The sequence below is a fragment of the Lissotriton helveticus genome, chromosome 5_1 (genome assembly GCF_964261635.1).
Source record: "Lissotriton helveticus chromosome 5_1, aLisHel1.1, whole genome shotgun sequence".
NCBI classification, from domain to species: Eukaryota; Metazoa; Chordata; class Amphibia; order Caudata; family Salamandridae; genus Lissotriton; species Lissotriton helveticus.
The window spans coordinates 1,339,753,813-1,339,767,971 of record NC_136065.1 but is presented as its reverse complement, the minus strand read 5'-3'; the positions used below and the strand labels follow the sequence as shown (position 1 = coordinate 1,339,767,971).

Here is a 14,159-nt window from a genome sequence, read left to right as displayed (position 1 = left end):
CCGAGGCAAGCCACAAACAGAAAGGGCGAACGCCCACAGATCCGCCAAGAGCACGGGCACATCCAAAAGAAGAGAACCAAAGGGAGCAGAACCTCGGAACGCCCACCAAGCAACAACAGCAAGATCCGGGGCGGGCTAGCGGCAAGGGTGTAGACCAGGAACAAGCCACACAGGAGGCAAGCAGCGGGGACTCCAGAGACAGCAGCAGGACACCCCAAAAAGCAATACGGGACGTAGCACAGCGCCGAACGCAAGTCCCCAACAAACCCCGGCACCCCCAGGAGGCACCGACCCAGGGACAAGACACACGCCAGAAGGCACACCCGTCATCACCCCAGGACCGGCACCAGCAGGCGAACAGAGAACCCACCAACACCGGACATCAGGACAGCAGCGGCCGGACTCGAACCCACGGCCACGAGCGCCAGCAAAACCAGAGGCACAAGAAGGAGCATGGAGCCCAGCGCCCTGCAGCACCTAGAAGAAAAAAGTGGGGGTGAAAACAGCCAAAGCGGGGGCCAACAACACAACAAGGCCCCCACCGCAAATGTGAGAAAAACACACACATGCAGCAAAGGAACAAGACACCCCAGCGCTCTATGCCACAGAAGCATGCCACAAAGACATGCCAAAAAACGGAAGGCAACCTAGGGTCCGCAAAACCCCGAAAACCCGACCCCCGGCTCGAGCAAAAAGCCCAGGGAACATACAAACGCAGCACAGGCCACCGGAGAAATCCTCCGTGAAAAGACAGCAACTGTCATAAAAAAGGGCGAGCCAGGCAAAGGCGGGGGCATATGAGGAGACCAGAAGGCACAGCCACACCGAAGGACAAGCCCACCGTAGTCCGGCGCCCAAGACCATTCGGCCCGCCAAGGACACCAAACTGAGGGAACAGGCACAAACCCTCAGGAATCCCCAACCACTCCCACAGAAAGTGAGAAACACGAGCACATCTGCAAGGCGGGGAAAAGAGCAGTCAACAGAGGGCAGGGAACAGGAACAAAAGGAACGTCCCACACACAGCGCCCATGAATCCACAGGGACTGAAGAAACACAGCCCCGGACACCAGGCACAAACCCCCCATCGAGACAACAGGAAAGAAGCACCAGAGGCGGCCCCCGAACCAGACATCAGAGGTCCCCGCATGCCTCGAACAGGAAACATTCCAGCGCTGCCAGCGGCGCGGCGTGGGAAGCCCACACTGCAGATGACATCAGAGGCTGAGCGGGGGACCCTGCAGCCCCCCCCACCCTCCGGGGCAGGCAGAGAAATGGCTCGAGCAGAGTGCCACAGAAGCGAGGCCAGGCGCCCACTGCCGTTAGCGCCGGGCACCTGAAACAGAAAGAGAATGGGCAGCATACACAGGCAGGCAGAAGAAAAAAGGGGATCCTGAAACCGGGACTCACCAGGAGTGGGGGCCAACCCCAGGAACAAGGCCCCCACAGCACCGCCGAGCAGAAGTCCATCAGGAGCCCATCCAGCGAGGCACGGCTCCCCGGCCAGGCTCGGGAAGCCGAGCCCGCGACCCGGAAGCAACCGGGAACTCCAGCACCAGCCGCAAAGGGCCGGTAAGCGCATGCAGCACACAGCCAGGAACTCTTCAATCCAAACACCGGCACCAGAGCAAGACCGACTCCAAGCAAGCCCGGCAGGCCAAGAGGCAGTCCAGGGAACCCCCCGCCCACACAGCCAGGCAGCAGGGCGGGGGGAGAAGAGAAGCACCGCCACTCAAGCCCAGCAGGAGCAGCACCAGCACACCATCAATTTTGTCGACAGACAGAAAAAAAGAACAGGAGGTCTGCTGGGTAAGTACTGCTTATGTACTCCCGGGAGAGGGGCAGTATTAGTATCCCAGCATTCCTCTTGTTTTTTTCTGTCGGGAGATGATCATCTCCACTTGTAACTATGAAGGTGTCGAGGACGGAGGGACCTGAGGGTAATATGATGGCAAAAGGCACAAACATCAAAACCTCTAAAGCATTATAAGTGGCAGAAATTACTGTCCATACAAAAATCTACCACCTGGAGAATACATGGAGAAACAAAGGGGGCCCAGCCTCCTCTGGGTGATGGCAGGTGTAGACGGGCCCGGTCTTCACGCCGGCGCCTGCGCACTTCCCACACAGAGGAAATGTCAGTATTCCTTTATAGCGTGGATCAACTGTGGGCCCTGCCTCTTCCTTGGCGGGCTTGTGGTCAAAAGCAGTTCTGAGACTCGAAGTCCTCGCAGATGCCTTCTCCTTATTTTCCTGCAGTGGAAATGCCAGTAGCGCTTTATAGCGTGGATCAGTTGCATGCCCCGCCTCCTCCTTGGTGGTCTTGCGGTCAAAATCAGTTGTGGGACTTGTCCCTGTTTCACTTGCTATGGGTTAGTCTTCAAGTCCCTTTAGAATGTCTTTTAATGTATGTGTGTGACAGGCGAACTAGCGACCCACTTACTGCGCTCATTGCCACAGTGAGATGCCTTCTTTTGTATAATCATGGAGGAGACTGGAGAGAAAGGAGGTGAGGGGTGGGTCTGCTGGGATGAACTGCACCAGAGGCATGCCGTGTGCCGGCTCTGCCCCCATCAACTAGTATTCAAAGTGCCTTAATGTGTCCACTCTTGGAGCTATTTTGGCTCTTTGTTGGGACCTGCAAGAATGCCATGCTATGCTTGTTTCTGTGAGTCCATGCTGATCCGTTGGGCTCTGATTACAGGCAGTCAGAAGCAAGTATTATCGTTAAACCCACCCAGGGAAATGCACGCCTGTTCCGGGGCCTGCACTGATTACAGGCCGCTGTGGTGGGGCCTAATTATGGGAAATTCTGAGTCTTTTCCTGGAAAAGACTCGAGTGCTTTTCAAGACAAATGCAGGTGCAAAGCTGTACTGACTTCGAGGTTATTAGACAGCGCGGAGCAAAGAATCTTGCTGGGTTCCTTATTGCAATTTAGGGAAAAGCCAAGTCTTTACTTCCTTTCTGAATGCCAGATGATGGTGTATGCTTAGTATAATAGCCGTCAAGGAGTTTCAGAGCTTTGCCAACCTGCTCTGAGAATGAGTTTCCTAGGATGGAGGTGTAATCCTGCTGAGGTGTTTGCAAGTTTGAGTAGTAAGAAGCAGGGTGCTCCAGTAGACCATGAGGGTGTAACAAAAAAACAATAATACACGTTCCCAAACATAAATTGACTCATTCACTCACTCACTCACTCACTCACTCCCTCACTCTCTCACTCACTTACTCACTCGCTCTCTCACTCACTCGCTCACTCTCACATTTAACAATTGTCTCAGTGATTGAGTGTCTGGTCACACACACAAACATGCACGCACAAACTCACACCCTCACCAAGTGACTGATTCACATGCACTCACAAACAGTCACACACTCACAGTTCCACCGGTCACAGCATTTTCACTCAGGTAAACACCTCTCCGAACCAAGGTCGAGTCGCCACTCGTGCTCCTCAGCACTTCCATTTCCTAGCACTAAATATGAAAAAAATCCGCCCTACAAATATTATATGGTCAAAAGACATTGCACCTTCACCTGCACAGCCGACCGCGCCGGGAGATTTCGAGATCCGAGTTACAGATATAGATTGCAGTTATGCATTCTTCTGTCAACAGTCGACTCAAGGAGTAACTCCATCCTCGCAAACAGTTCATGGTGGAATATGATTTAACCAGGTCGCGACGTCATCATTAGCTTCTTTTGGTGTATGTCCTGCCGAGTGTTTTTTGGTAAATGCAGCACTGGAATGTTGGCCCTTTTGATGACTGGTTGCAGATGAATCCCATTCGCATTTCTACAAGTTTACATTCTGGGGTGTGAGTGGAAAGAATGATCGGAGTAATGAATTCTGTTTTTACGAATTATAGCCAGTAGAGCACAGAGAAACTCAAAGATTGAGCTCACTCATACCTCAGTTACACCAGAGCTTTAAATGGAAATAAAAAAGTGCAGGTACTCAATATTTAAAGTACCTGTTTGATCCTGAGGCGTGGCAGTACTCATTCATTAAATGTATTACAGCATTGCTGAGACGTGCTGGTACTTTCTCTGTCAAACTGAAGAAATTCAGGAACTCAGGACTGAGTAACACATACTGTTAAATGAAATGAAACACTCAGACACCCAGTGACACGCTCACACACTAAATTCCACACCCTTCCAAAATAACTTACATACTAACATGTCGATGCTTGTACCCACATATGCACACATTCCATTACACATTCATGTTTGGGGGTGTAAACCACTAGCGGCCCTCAACATTTTGAACAGGAGCAAAACTAGGCTGGGATCGCACAAAGTCTGGAGTGTGTGAATTGAAATCCTTTTAGAAGAAATTGGCACCTGTGTGCCCGTCTAGAAAATTGCTACGTAAAATGTGACTTTGCTATTTCAAATAAAAATTACCTACTAGGTAATGATTACTTCTCAGTACGTTAGAAAACGCAAGAATGAACAAAAATTCGTTAGTTTGTAAATAGCCCCAAACTGTTTTCATTTTGCTCTAATTTTCCAACTACATATCAGTGTTTTTATTTTGAAATTATAACTGCATTGATTGAAGTCTGCAATCCTGAATTAGATTTTCTGTTCAGACTTCTTCAGCAGGGCCTCTAAGTTGATGTTGCCAATTTGTAGAGGATAGCTTGTTTTCACCAGCACAATTTTCAAAAATGTCATTCAACAATCATACTGGTGATACCGAACACAAAATACAGTAATCCTTGAGTCTCTGCATATATGTGAGGGGGAGTGCAAAAAGCTGAAATAACTGTTGATAAACAGGAGCTGGGAAAGAATGATATGAGCAAGAGAAGGCAGGTTATGGGAGGTTAAGTGTGTTAGGAGGGCAAGTAAGTCTTTTGTTGGGGTCAAAATGTCCCATCTGTTCTTGTTAAGGGGGTTAAGTTAGCTTGATCAATGGTACATTGGGGTAAGCATGCAAAATAAGTTATTCTTTTTTTAGGAGAGGGGAGGTGGAGGAGGATCTGGAGGGAGCTATATTCAAAGACCAGCTCTAACATTCAGGGCCACTAAGTCAACATGGTGATCACAAAACTTACATGGAATGTAAAGGATCTTAATTCACCAACCAGGTGCCACAAACTGTGAAAATACTTGCTGGACCAGCGACATGGTGTAGTGGTACTCAAGGAAACCCATTTCAAACAAGATGAGGAGCACAGGTTATGACAAAAGACATCCCCGTGATGTACAAGTCCTCTGCTCCTACCAAGTACAATGGTGTGTCTCTTTTCTGTCAATCATCGTTGAAATTTATACCTGAGGGTTGCAAATCTGACAGAAAAGGGAGAATTGCCTTGGTGAAGGGGCGAATTGGGGGTCTGATGTGTATATGTGCCTCTGTCTATGCCCTTCATTCCAATCAAATGGATGTACGCTTCCAGCTAGTGGGGGGGTTTCCAGAAGGTGAGATCTTCCTGATGGGAGAGTTCAATCTTACTTGGGATTCAGGAATAGAGAACACTTATCCTCATAAATCTCCCCCTTGGAACTTTCCCAAGTCCCTGAAAAAAGTGGTACATTCGCTTGGTGTGATAGATGCATGGAGGACCCTCCATACAAAGTCGCACAACTACACATTCGTGTCACACTTGCATCGTACCTATTCACGACTAGACTGTGTTCATTAGCCAATTCATCAGTGTATTTTCTCTACCTCCATTACTAAGGATCTCTTCTTAAGGGATGATCTTCGTAAGGCTATTAGAGAATTTTTTCAATTGAACAAACCACAGAATACTACCTCCGCCAATGGCAGCTATCAGAGGGAACTTCATAGCACTAGTCTCAGCACTTAAAAAACAATGGGCTCAAGATAGACTATCACTCAAGACAGAGCTGCTCACGACAGGACGGGAGCATAAAGAACACCCGTCTCCAGCCCTACATGGGAAGGTCACTGCCCAAGGGGAAAAATTAACGCTATGTATACTAACAGTGCTGAATTCACTCTTTTATGTCTTAAAACATGAGCTATGAACAAGGCAATAAAGTAGGGTCACATCTGGCACGGCAGCTTAGAGTCAAGTGAGAGAGGGAATACATCGGGGCAATTAATGGGAGTCGGGTCGGCCAGCTGTCTCAGATGCAGAGAAGGCTCAAATCTTTGGCAGTTTTTATGAGAGGCTATATACCGAAGCTCACACAGATGAGCACATCCAATTGAACTACCTAAATGGCGTCAAACTCTCTCAAGTGGCAGCAGCTCAAAACGAGATTCTGGGAGGATCTAAAAGCGAAGATAAGCTCCAGACAGTTATCACAGCCCAGAAACTCCATAAGTCACCAGGGCAGTATGGGCTTATGTTTGAATTTTACAAAACATTTATCTCCGACCTTGTGCCTCGCCTGACGGCCCTTTTTAATCACATGGCGGAGTCTAGTGTGGTTACCTTATCTATGAGTGAAGCACTAGTCTCGTTGATCCTGAAACCCAGTAAGGAGCCACGCTCCTGTGGTTCATACAGACCCATAGCCTTGCTCAACTTGGATGCCAAGTTATACTAAAAAAATACTGGCTTCTAGGCTTCATGATCTGATCCACCCACTTCTGTCTCGCTTTATTAAAGATGAGCAAACTCACGACAAATTTGAGATAGGTGGTCCATCTGATGAAAAAGGTCCACTAAAATAAGGATACTGGCAGTTCTTCTGCCTTCTTGAAGGCAGAGAAGGCCTTCGATTGCGTAGTCTGGTCCTTTTTATTTCATACCCGACAGCACTTTGGTTTCTGCGACTGATTCATAGCCATGATCTTGCCCAATTAGGCCTCCCACTGATCGTGGGTTTTAGTTATTGGAGTGAGCTATGACCTGTTTCACTTAAGGAGAGGGACGCAGAAGGGGTGTCCACACTCCCCGCTCTTATTTGCCCTCAGCATTGAACCCCTAGCAGTCAAAATATGCATGCCTCCCTCCATTCACATACTCCCTATTGGGTTAATTGAGTATAAAATCTACTTGTTTGCAGATAACATACAACTGGCATTTACTGGCCCTCAGCCCTCGTTGGACGGTCTCCAAGTAGAATTGCGATTATATGAGGAGGTAGCAGGATTGCATATTAACCTGCATAAATCTTTTTTGCTCAATCTGACCCTAAACACCAGTGATATGGAGACTTTGATGGTCTCCTCCCCCTTTCAATAGGCAAAAAAGACATCGACTACTTGGTTATTAGACTCACTGCTAGACTATAAGACCTGCATCAAATTAACTACCCACCACTCCTACAACACAAACCTTTTGCCAGGCCTAAACCTTCCTTTCCAATGCCTATAAGTCACCCCTAGTTTAGGCCCTGAACCGCCCAGAGGACAGGGTGCAGTGCATTTGAAAGTAGGACATGTACTTTTGAGTTTTACATGTCCTGGTAGAGAAAAACTCCTAAAGTCGTTTTTCACTCCTGCAAGGCCGACCTCGCCCATAGAATAACATCAGAGTTACCTTATTACATTTAACAAGCTATAACTTCCAATTGGGAACAGGTAGACAAGTCGAGATTGGTGTCTAAAGAATTATCAGTAAATGCCCTCTTTAATGGTGAAGTCAGATTTTAATTACAGTTCTGAAAATGGCACTTTTAGAAACTTGGTATTCTCTTGCCCTAACCATTTGATTCTTGCAGCCTGATCCTGTTTTACATGATTTGGTGTACTGCCAGTTGGTCTTTAAGTACTGCTCCCAGACTGTGAGACAAATGGACGATAAGTGTAGCAAGGATTTCCCACTCCGAGTCAATGAGGGTGCAGAGCTGTCACCTACAACACTTGCACATCACAAAGGCTCTCTCTGAGCACAAATTGTTTGACACTGGTCAATTGTGACCCTAGACAAGCTGTGGCCAGGACACCTCAGGGGGATGGAAACCTCTAGAAGCTTCCTCCACTTGAAAGTGGGCACCAGGCAATACATATGAGACCTCCGACCCCAGCTCTTCAGTTCACTTGTGGGCCTGTGGCCTCTGCCAAGAAGACCTGCTGCGCTGCTGAAAAGACTGTCACTCTGCTGGACCGCTGCTCTGGAGGAATGCTTTCCTGCTATGCTGACCTGCTGCCTGCTGCCCTCTTGCCTTGATGAGATGGGCTGGACCTGCATCTGTTGAACCCAGGACTCAAGAGTGACACCAAGGGCTAGGTGGCTGGCCTCCGACCTAGAGCCTCAGAGACAGAATGCTCCAACAAGCTTGAACCCAGCACCTGGGCTCTGCCACATGTACGTTCAACCTTGCTAAGTGGTGCTGCCCCAGTCCTGGACCCTTAGAAAGGGGCCTGAAGGTGCTCTGCCAGCCCATCAGTTATTCCAGCAGAACAGATGCATCTCCTCTGCTGCGCGGCTCAACCCCAAGCGGAATTGTTGCATTGCCTTTGCTGCATAGACTTTCCCGACACAAGAACTTCACATCGCATGAAGCCCCATCAAAACCACTGCTGTGAGACGCATCCCCAACGCAGGCCCTTGCCTCTTGTCAATGACAATCTCAACAATTATGCTGGACTCCACATCGCAAGCCCCACAGCTACTTTGGAACAAGCAAGTAGGCGACACATCCTCAACCAGGGCCTTGCATCTCCTCTGCTGCACGGCATCCTCTACACGAGACTCTACAGTTATCCCCAACCAGGATTTAAGGTACTCTTGTTTAGCGGATCTAGCTGGGTCTAAGGAGCCGGCACATGCTCCATCATGGTCGGCCTGAACTCGAGACTTTTTTCGGTTTAGCATGACCATGGATCCAAAGCTGGCACTTTGTGGCGCAATATTCACTGAAATATTTAAAATTGCATGTCTCCAGTTCTACTGATTGAATTTTTGTCTCTTTGGTCTTGATTTATTAATTAAAATTTTCCCTATTTTTCAAAATTTGTTGTGAGGGTTTTCTTGTGTTGTATTGTCACTTTATTACTGATTGAAGTGTTGCATAAATAATTTACACATTGCCTCTACTTGAAGCATGACTGCTCTGTGTCAAGCTATCAGAGGGTTGGGCACAGGCTAATTTGTGGGACGCTTGTGACTTCACCCTAACAAGGATTGCGGATGCTACTTGAGTAGGGTTCAACCCTCTCAACCAGTAACCCACTTACTTACAGTCAATATTAGTGTAATAGAAAATGGTCAGAAAATGAAGGTGAAACGCAATGCCCATAAAGGCAGCTGCCTTTGTCATCTTGCAGCTGATTTTGCTACCTTTGAGGCGAGGGGTCACAAAAGCAGTGTCAGGGGCTGCAAGGGGCATGCCAAGGGTCACCACTGCGGCCCATGGTGACCCCTAAATGATGTCCATGGTGCTAGAAGAACCACAGGCTCCCTTGCACAGGCTGCTCTTGCAGCTTGCAAGGAAGGCGTTGACTAGCACAGTACTTCAACAGCTTCAAAAATGTCACTGGCCAGGCCATCTCCTGGAGAAAGTGTGTGCACTCCATATAGGGTGACCAGGATTCTCGGGTTCGTTGGGACTATCTGATGTTTCCCCATCTGTCCTGATACATTTCCTTAAATTTAGGCCTTAACACGGTTTTCCGTATGGGTCGAATGAACACAGAGAAAGGCAAGTTTAGGTGTTTCAGTGCAGAATAGCAGTCCCTACTTGAAGCCATTTAGGTAACACATGTGACACTGTGTGTACAAGTTGCATTTAATTCCCCTTAGTGAGCCATTGTCTGCGTTTTGTAAGTTGTCGGGCACATTAAATGGAATCATTCTGAACCTTATGGTCATTTTAAAACGTTCTGTTTTTTTATATAAAAAAATCAGATCACCTTACGTTTTTTCTTTTTTCTTCACTGGTGAAGAATATGCTCGAATGTGTTTAGAGCCAGTAGTTCCCGCCAAAAGTTTCATATCTTCTGTGGGATTCTGTGTGATATTTTATTAAATAGTCTATCGTTGTTTTGTTTTTGAATATTAATGTGACATAATCATCTTAACTCTTTTTTTCCAGGTAATAAATCCCAAAAAGAAAATGAAGAAAAAGAAATACGTAAATTCGGGAACGGTAAGTCCTTTTCTTTCAATGGCTTGATTTCCTCTTATTTACGTACCTTGAAGGAATGATTTTCCTCGTGAGTGTGAGATCTTTCAGGGTAATGCTGCTGAGGAAAGTGCTATGTGGAGCCTCCGTGAAAATACTGCGCACTGCCTACTTAAAGGCTCAACAAAGGGGCCTTGGCTTCCCTGGGTAGGTGCTACAGCTGTGTGCTACTTACCCTATGGTTCAATAGTAATGCTGCATGACAAGATTGTAGTGCTGTGCCCTCCTGACCTGCACTTGGCGGTAGTGCTTAGAGATACCTCCCCACACCTCTGCTACTCTGTGGTTACACTGTGTTGCTAGTAGTAGTATGTTCTGTCAGCCCTTTGCTTTATAGTGCTGCTCTATGCTGCCAATCCTAAAACTAAGGTACAGGCATCTGTACTTCTCGCTTTTCGGCTCTACAGTGGTTTGGTAGGTGTCCTCTTCGTGCCTCAGTGTTGTGATGTGCGCTGATGGCCCAAGGGTCCATTTATGAGCTGCTGATCCTTTGGGTTTATGGTAGCTCTCTGTGCTGCGTACACTGTGGCGCTGTAGTAGTGCTGAGTTCTCCTGACCTTATGCTTCTATATTAGCTCTGTTTCTGCTCATGCTATTGCTCTTTGATAGTGCTGTGTGCTCCTAATCCTAGGATTCCATAGTAGTGCTTTGTGCTGCTTACCCCATGGCTCTATGGTAGCGCTAATACTGCTGACTGTATACTCAGTGGTAGTGCTGTGTGCTATTGGTCCTATTGTGGCGCTGTTTACTGTTGGTCCTGCGGTTCTATGGTGGTGCTGTGTGCTGTTGGTCCTATTGTGGCGCTGTTTACTGTTGGTCCTGCGGTTCTATAGTGGTGCTGTGTGGTCTTGGTCCTATGGTGGTGCTGTGTGCTATTGGTCCTGCGGTCCTATGGTGGTGCTGTGTGCTCTTGGTCCTGCGGTTCTATGGTGCTGCTGTGTGCTATTGTTCCTGCCGTCCTATGGTGGTGCTGTGTGCTGTTGGTCCTGCGGTTCTATGGTGGTGCTGTGTGCTGTTGGTCCTGCGGTTCTATGGTGGTGCTGTGTGCTGTTGGTCCTGCGGTCCTGTGGTGGTGCTGTGTGCTATTGGTCTTGTGGTCCTATGGTGGTGCTGTGTGCTCTTGGTCTTATGGTGGTGCTGTGTGCTATTGGTCCTATAGTGGTGCTGTGTGCTATTGGACCTGCGGTCTATGGTGGTGCTGTGTGCTCTTGGTCCTATGGTGGTGCTGTGTGCTCTTGGTCCTATGGTGGTGCTGTGTGCTGTTGGTCCTGTGGTTCTATGGTGGTGCTGTGTGCTGTTGGTCCTGCGGTCCTGTGGTGGTGCTATTGGTCTTGTGGTCCTATGGTGGTGCTGTGTGCTCTTGGTCTTATGGTGGTGCTGTGTGCTATTGGTCCTATAGTGGTGCTGTGTGCTATTGGACCTGCGGTCTATGGTGGTGCTGTGTGCTCTTGGTCCTATGGTGGTGCTGTGTGCTCTTGGTCCTATGGTGGTGCTGTGTGCTGTTGGTCCTGTGGTTCTATGGTGGTGCTGTGTGTTGTTGGTCCTGCCAATAATAATAATATTAATCCACATTTGTAAAGCACGAACCATCACCCGTTAGTGTCTCTAGGCTCTGGGGGGCGTCGGGAAGATTAAGCAAGCTATTGCTCAGAGTCACATGGTTCTGGGCTAACCTGCCACCGGCCCCGGGGATCGAACCGCGATCCCCAGATTCCGGAGTCAGTCACCCTGGCCGCGGCGCCACACCTCTCCCTCTTGTGTCCTATGGTGGTCCTGTGTGCTGCTGGTCCTGCTGTCCTCTGGTGGTGCTGTGTGCTGTTTCTTCTGCGGTCCTATGGTGTCGCTGTTTGCTGTTGGTCCTGCGGTCCTATGGTGGTGCTGTTGGCTGTTGGTCCTGCGGTCCTATGGTGGCGCTGTTTGCTGTTGGTCCTGCGGTCCTATGGTGGTGCTGTTTGCTGTTGGTCCTGCGGTCCTATGGTGGCGCTGTTTGCTGTTGGTCCTGCGGTCCTATGGTGGCGCTGTTTGCTGTTGGTCCTGCGGTTCTATGGTGGTGCTGATTGCTATTGGTCCTATGGGTCAGTTGTGATAATGTGTACTGCTAGTCCTATGAGTTAGCTTTAGTCATAGATACTTCAAGCCCAATGGTTCAGTGCTATTGATGTGCGCTCCCAGCCCTTTGCCGTGTGCTCCCAGCCACATGCCTCAGTAGTCCTGATTTCTGCTCGCAGCCTTTTGGCTCAGTCATAGTCCTCCAAGCCTCTAGCCCATTTGCTCAGTGGCAGTCGTCTGCAATCCCAGATACATTCCTCACATCTGTGTTCTTATGGCCCAATCATAGGCCGGCTCACTAAGGACTCTCAGACCCCACATATCCTTGAGGCTCTCTCTGACGGTTCTCTCTGTGAATCCCCACAGCTGGGTGAGGGTGTCACAGCCCCTTCAGGGCCCACGGTCTAATTCAATAGCAGTTCAGATTAGCTTCTGTGTCACACAGATGTGAAGTTAAGAACACTAAATCCGCACTTACCTATTTGTTCTTTACCTGCTTCTAGATATTTGGTCCTTAATGTTTTGGTCATGATATTTTACAAGTGCAATGTTTCTGTAGTTGATGTTTCAACATATAACCAAACAGAACATGTGAACGGTAACTCCTGGGAGATAAGCATGGATGGGGGAAGAGCAGAAACTCGCATGCACCTCTCAGACTGCCAAGAACTATGTGTGAATGGGACAAGTAAGAAGAAAGCCACAATCAAATACAAAATACAGATGTATAAAGCCATGCTAAAAAAAAGTACAAAGAAGCTCTAATATTGGTAACAAAATCCTATTGGGATTAAGAAATCAACAAGTCCTCAATCAACCCACCAGCACTTCTTAGGTCCTTCTCTCTCTGCTGCCTCAGACAGTTCACTCAGCTTGCACAGTTTCATCACAAATAAAGAGCTATGACAAGATAAATACATGTGCACTGGTTGAAACTAGCAGCTGAGCTGCTGCTATAACTACAACCTGCCTGGCCAGAGATAGACACTATGAGATCCTGTTGAAATTAACCACGGTTGCATGTCTTATGAAGATGCTACATTTGTTTAAGGAATCACATACAAATGCACTCATGTAGACACTGCTCAGGGCTCCTACTTATCACTTACCCATTTCAATATGTCTCTGCGCTAGGCCAGGGCAGAGTTCACAAAGTTCCGCAACGTGGAACTCAGCAAAGTGACTAAAAAACTCTGTCACCCTACGTGGAGTTCAGCAAGCGGGGGAATGCACTAGGTCATGCCGTTCGCTCTGATTTTAAACACCAGGTTTTTGTCCTGAGCTGGAAAATCAGCGCGAACAGCACTATGCGCTGTGCAACAGGGCGCTGATTCTTTCTGCAGCTCGAGTAGATGTTCTACTCGAGCGGCAGCTTCCTGAACACGAACGGATGGTTTCTCAAAACGACCGATCACAATCATTGGTGACCACACACGTTGAAAAATCTTGCCGGCTAGGTGGTCTAGTGTTGGAGTTTCTTTGCTTTCGCTCAGCTACTTAATGTTAACGAGTGCAAGCAAAAAAAAAACCTGTGTGTCCACGGAACGCGGAGTGTGGAAAACTCCGCAAACAGAGCAGAGTTCACCACCCAGGCCTAGTCTACTCCCACTATTTGACCTTCTTGGGTGTCAGGCCAGATGTTGGTCCCATCTTATGCTTGTGACACCCAGATTTATAGTTGAATCTCTCCCGACTTGAAAGAGCTGTCCGGGATAGTACAGAACTGGATCAAAGGCAACATATTTTAACTAAATATCACAAAACTGGAGTTTTTAGGTCGAGCAGACCTAAAAAGCATGCGAAGCATGCTTTGTCTGCGAAGACAACTATTGCTGGCGTGTCTGGGGTAATGTGAGACAGCGATCGCCCACGCGCCTCGCTGTTTCAGCTTCCTCCTCGAGGGCGCGCACGTCGCCGTGCACATCCCCTGCCTCTGATTCTCACCTAAACACGCAGTCAGTCACACACGCAGGCAGGCACACACACAGACGCAGGCACATACAAGCGCACGCACACACAGCCACACACGCACATGCACCCCCCCCACACACAC

The 14,159-nt window shown here is 48.3% G+C and overlaps 1 protein-coding gene across 3 annotated transcripts in view; it reads left to right on the top strand.

Annotated features, from left to right (window-relative positions):
• Positions 1-14,159, top strand: part of LOC144755373 (copine-5) — a 1,407,230-nt gene that overhangs the window by 1,180,981 nt on the left and 212,090 nt on the right. For all 3 annotated transcript variants that reach the window (XM_078644209.1, XM_078644208.1, XM_078644207.1), the window contains one exon: positions 9,968-10,021. In XM_078644209.1, coding sequence (XP_078500335.1) covers positions 9,968-10,021 — 54 coding nt within the window. The remainder of the gene's footprint in view (positions 1-9,967; positions 10,022-14,159) is intronic.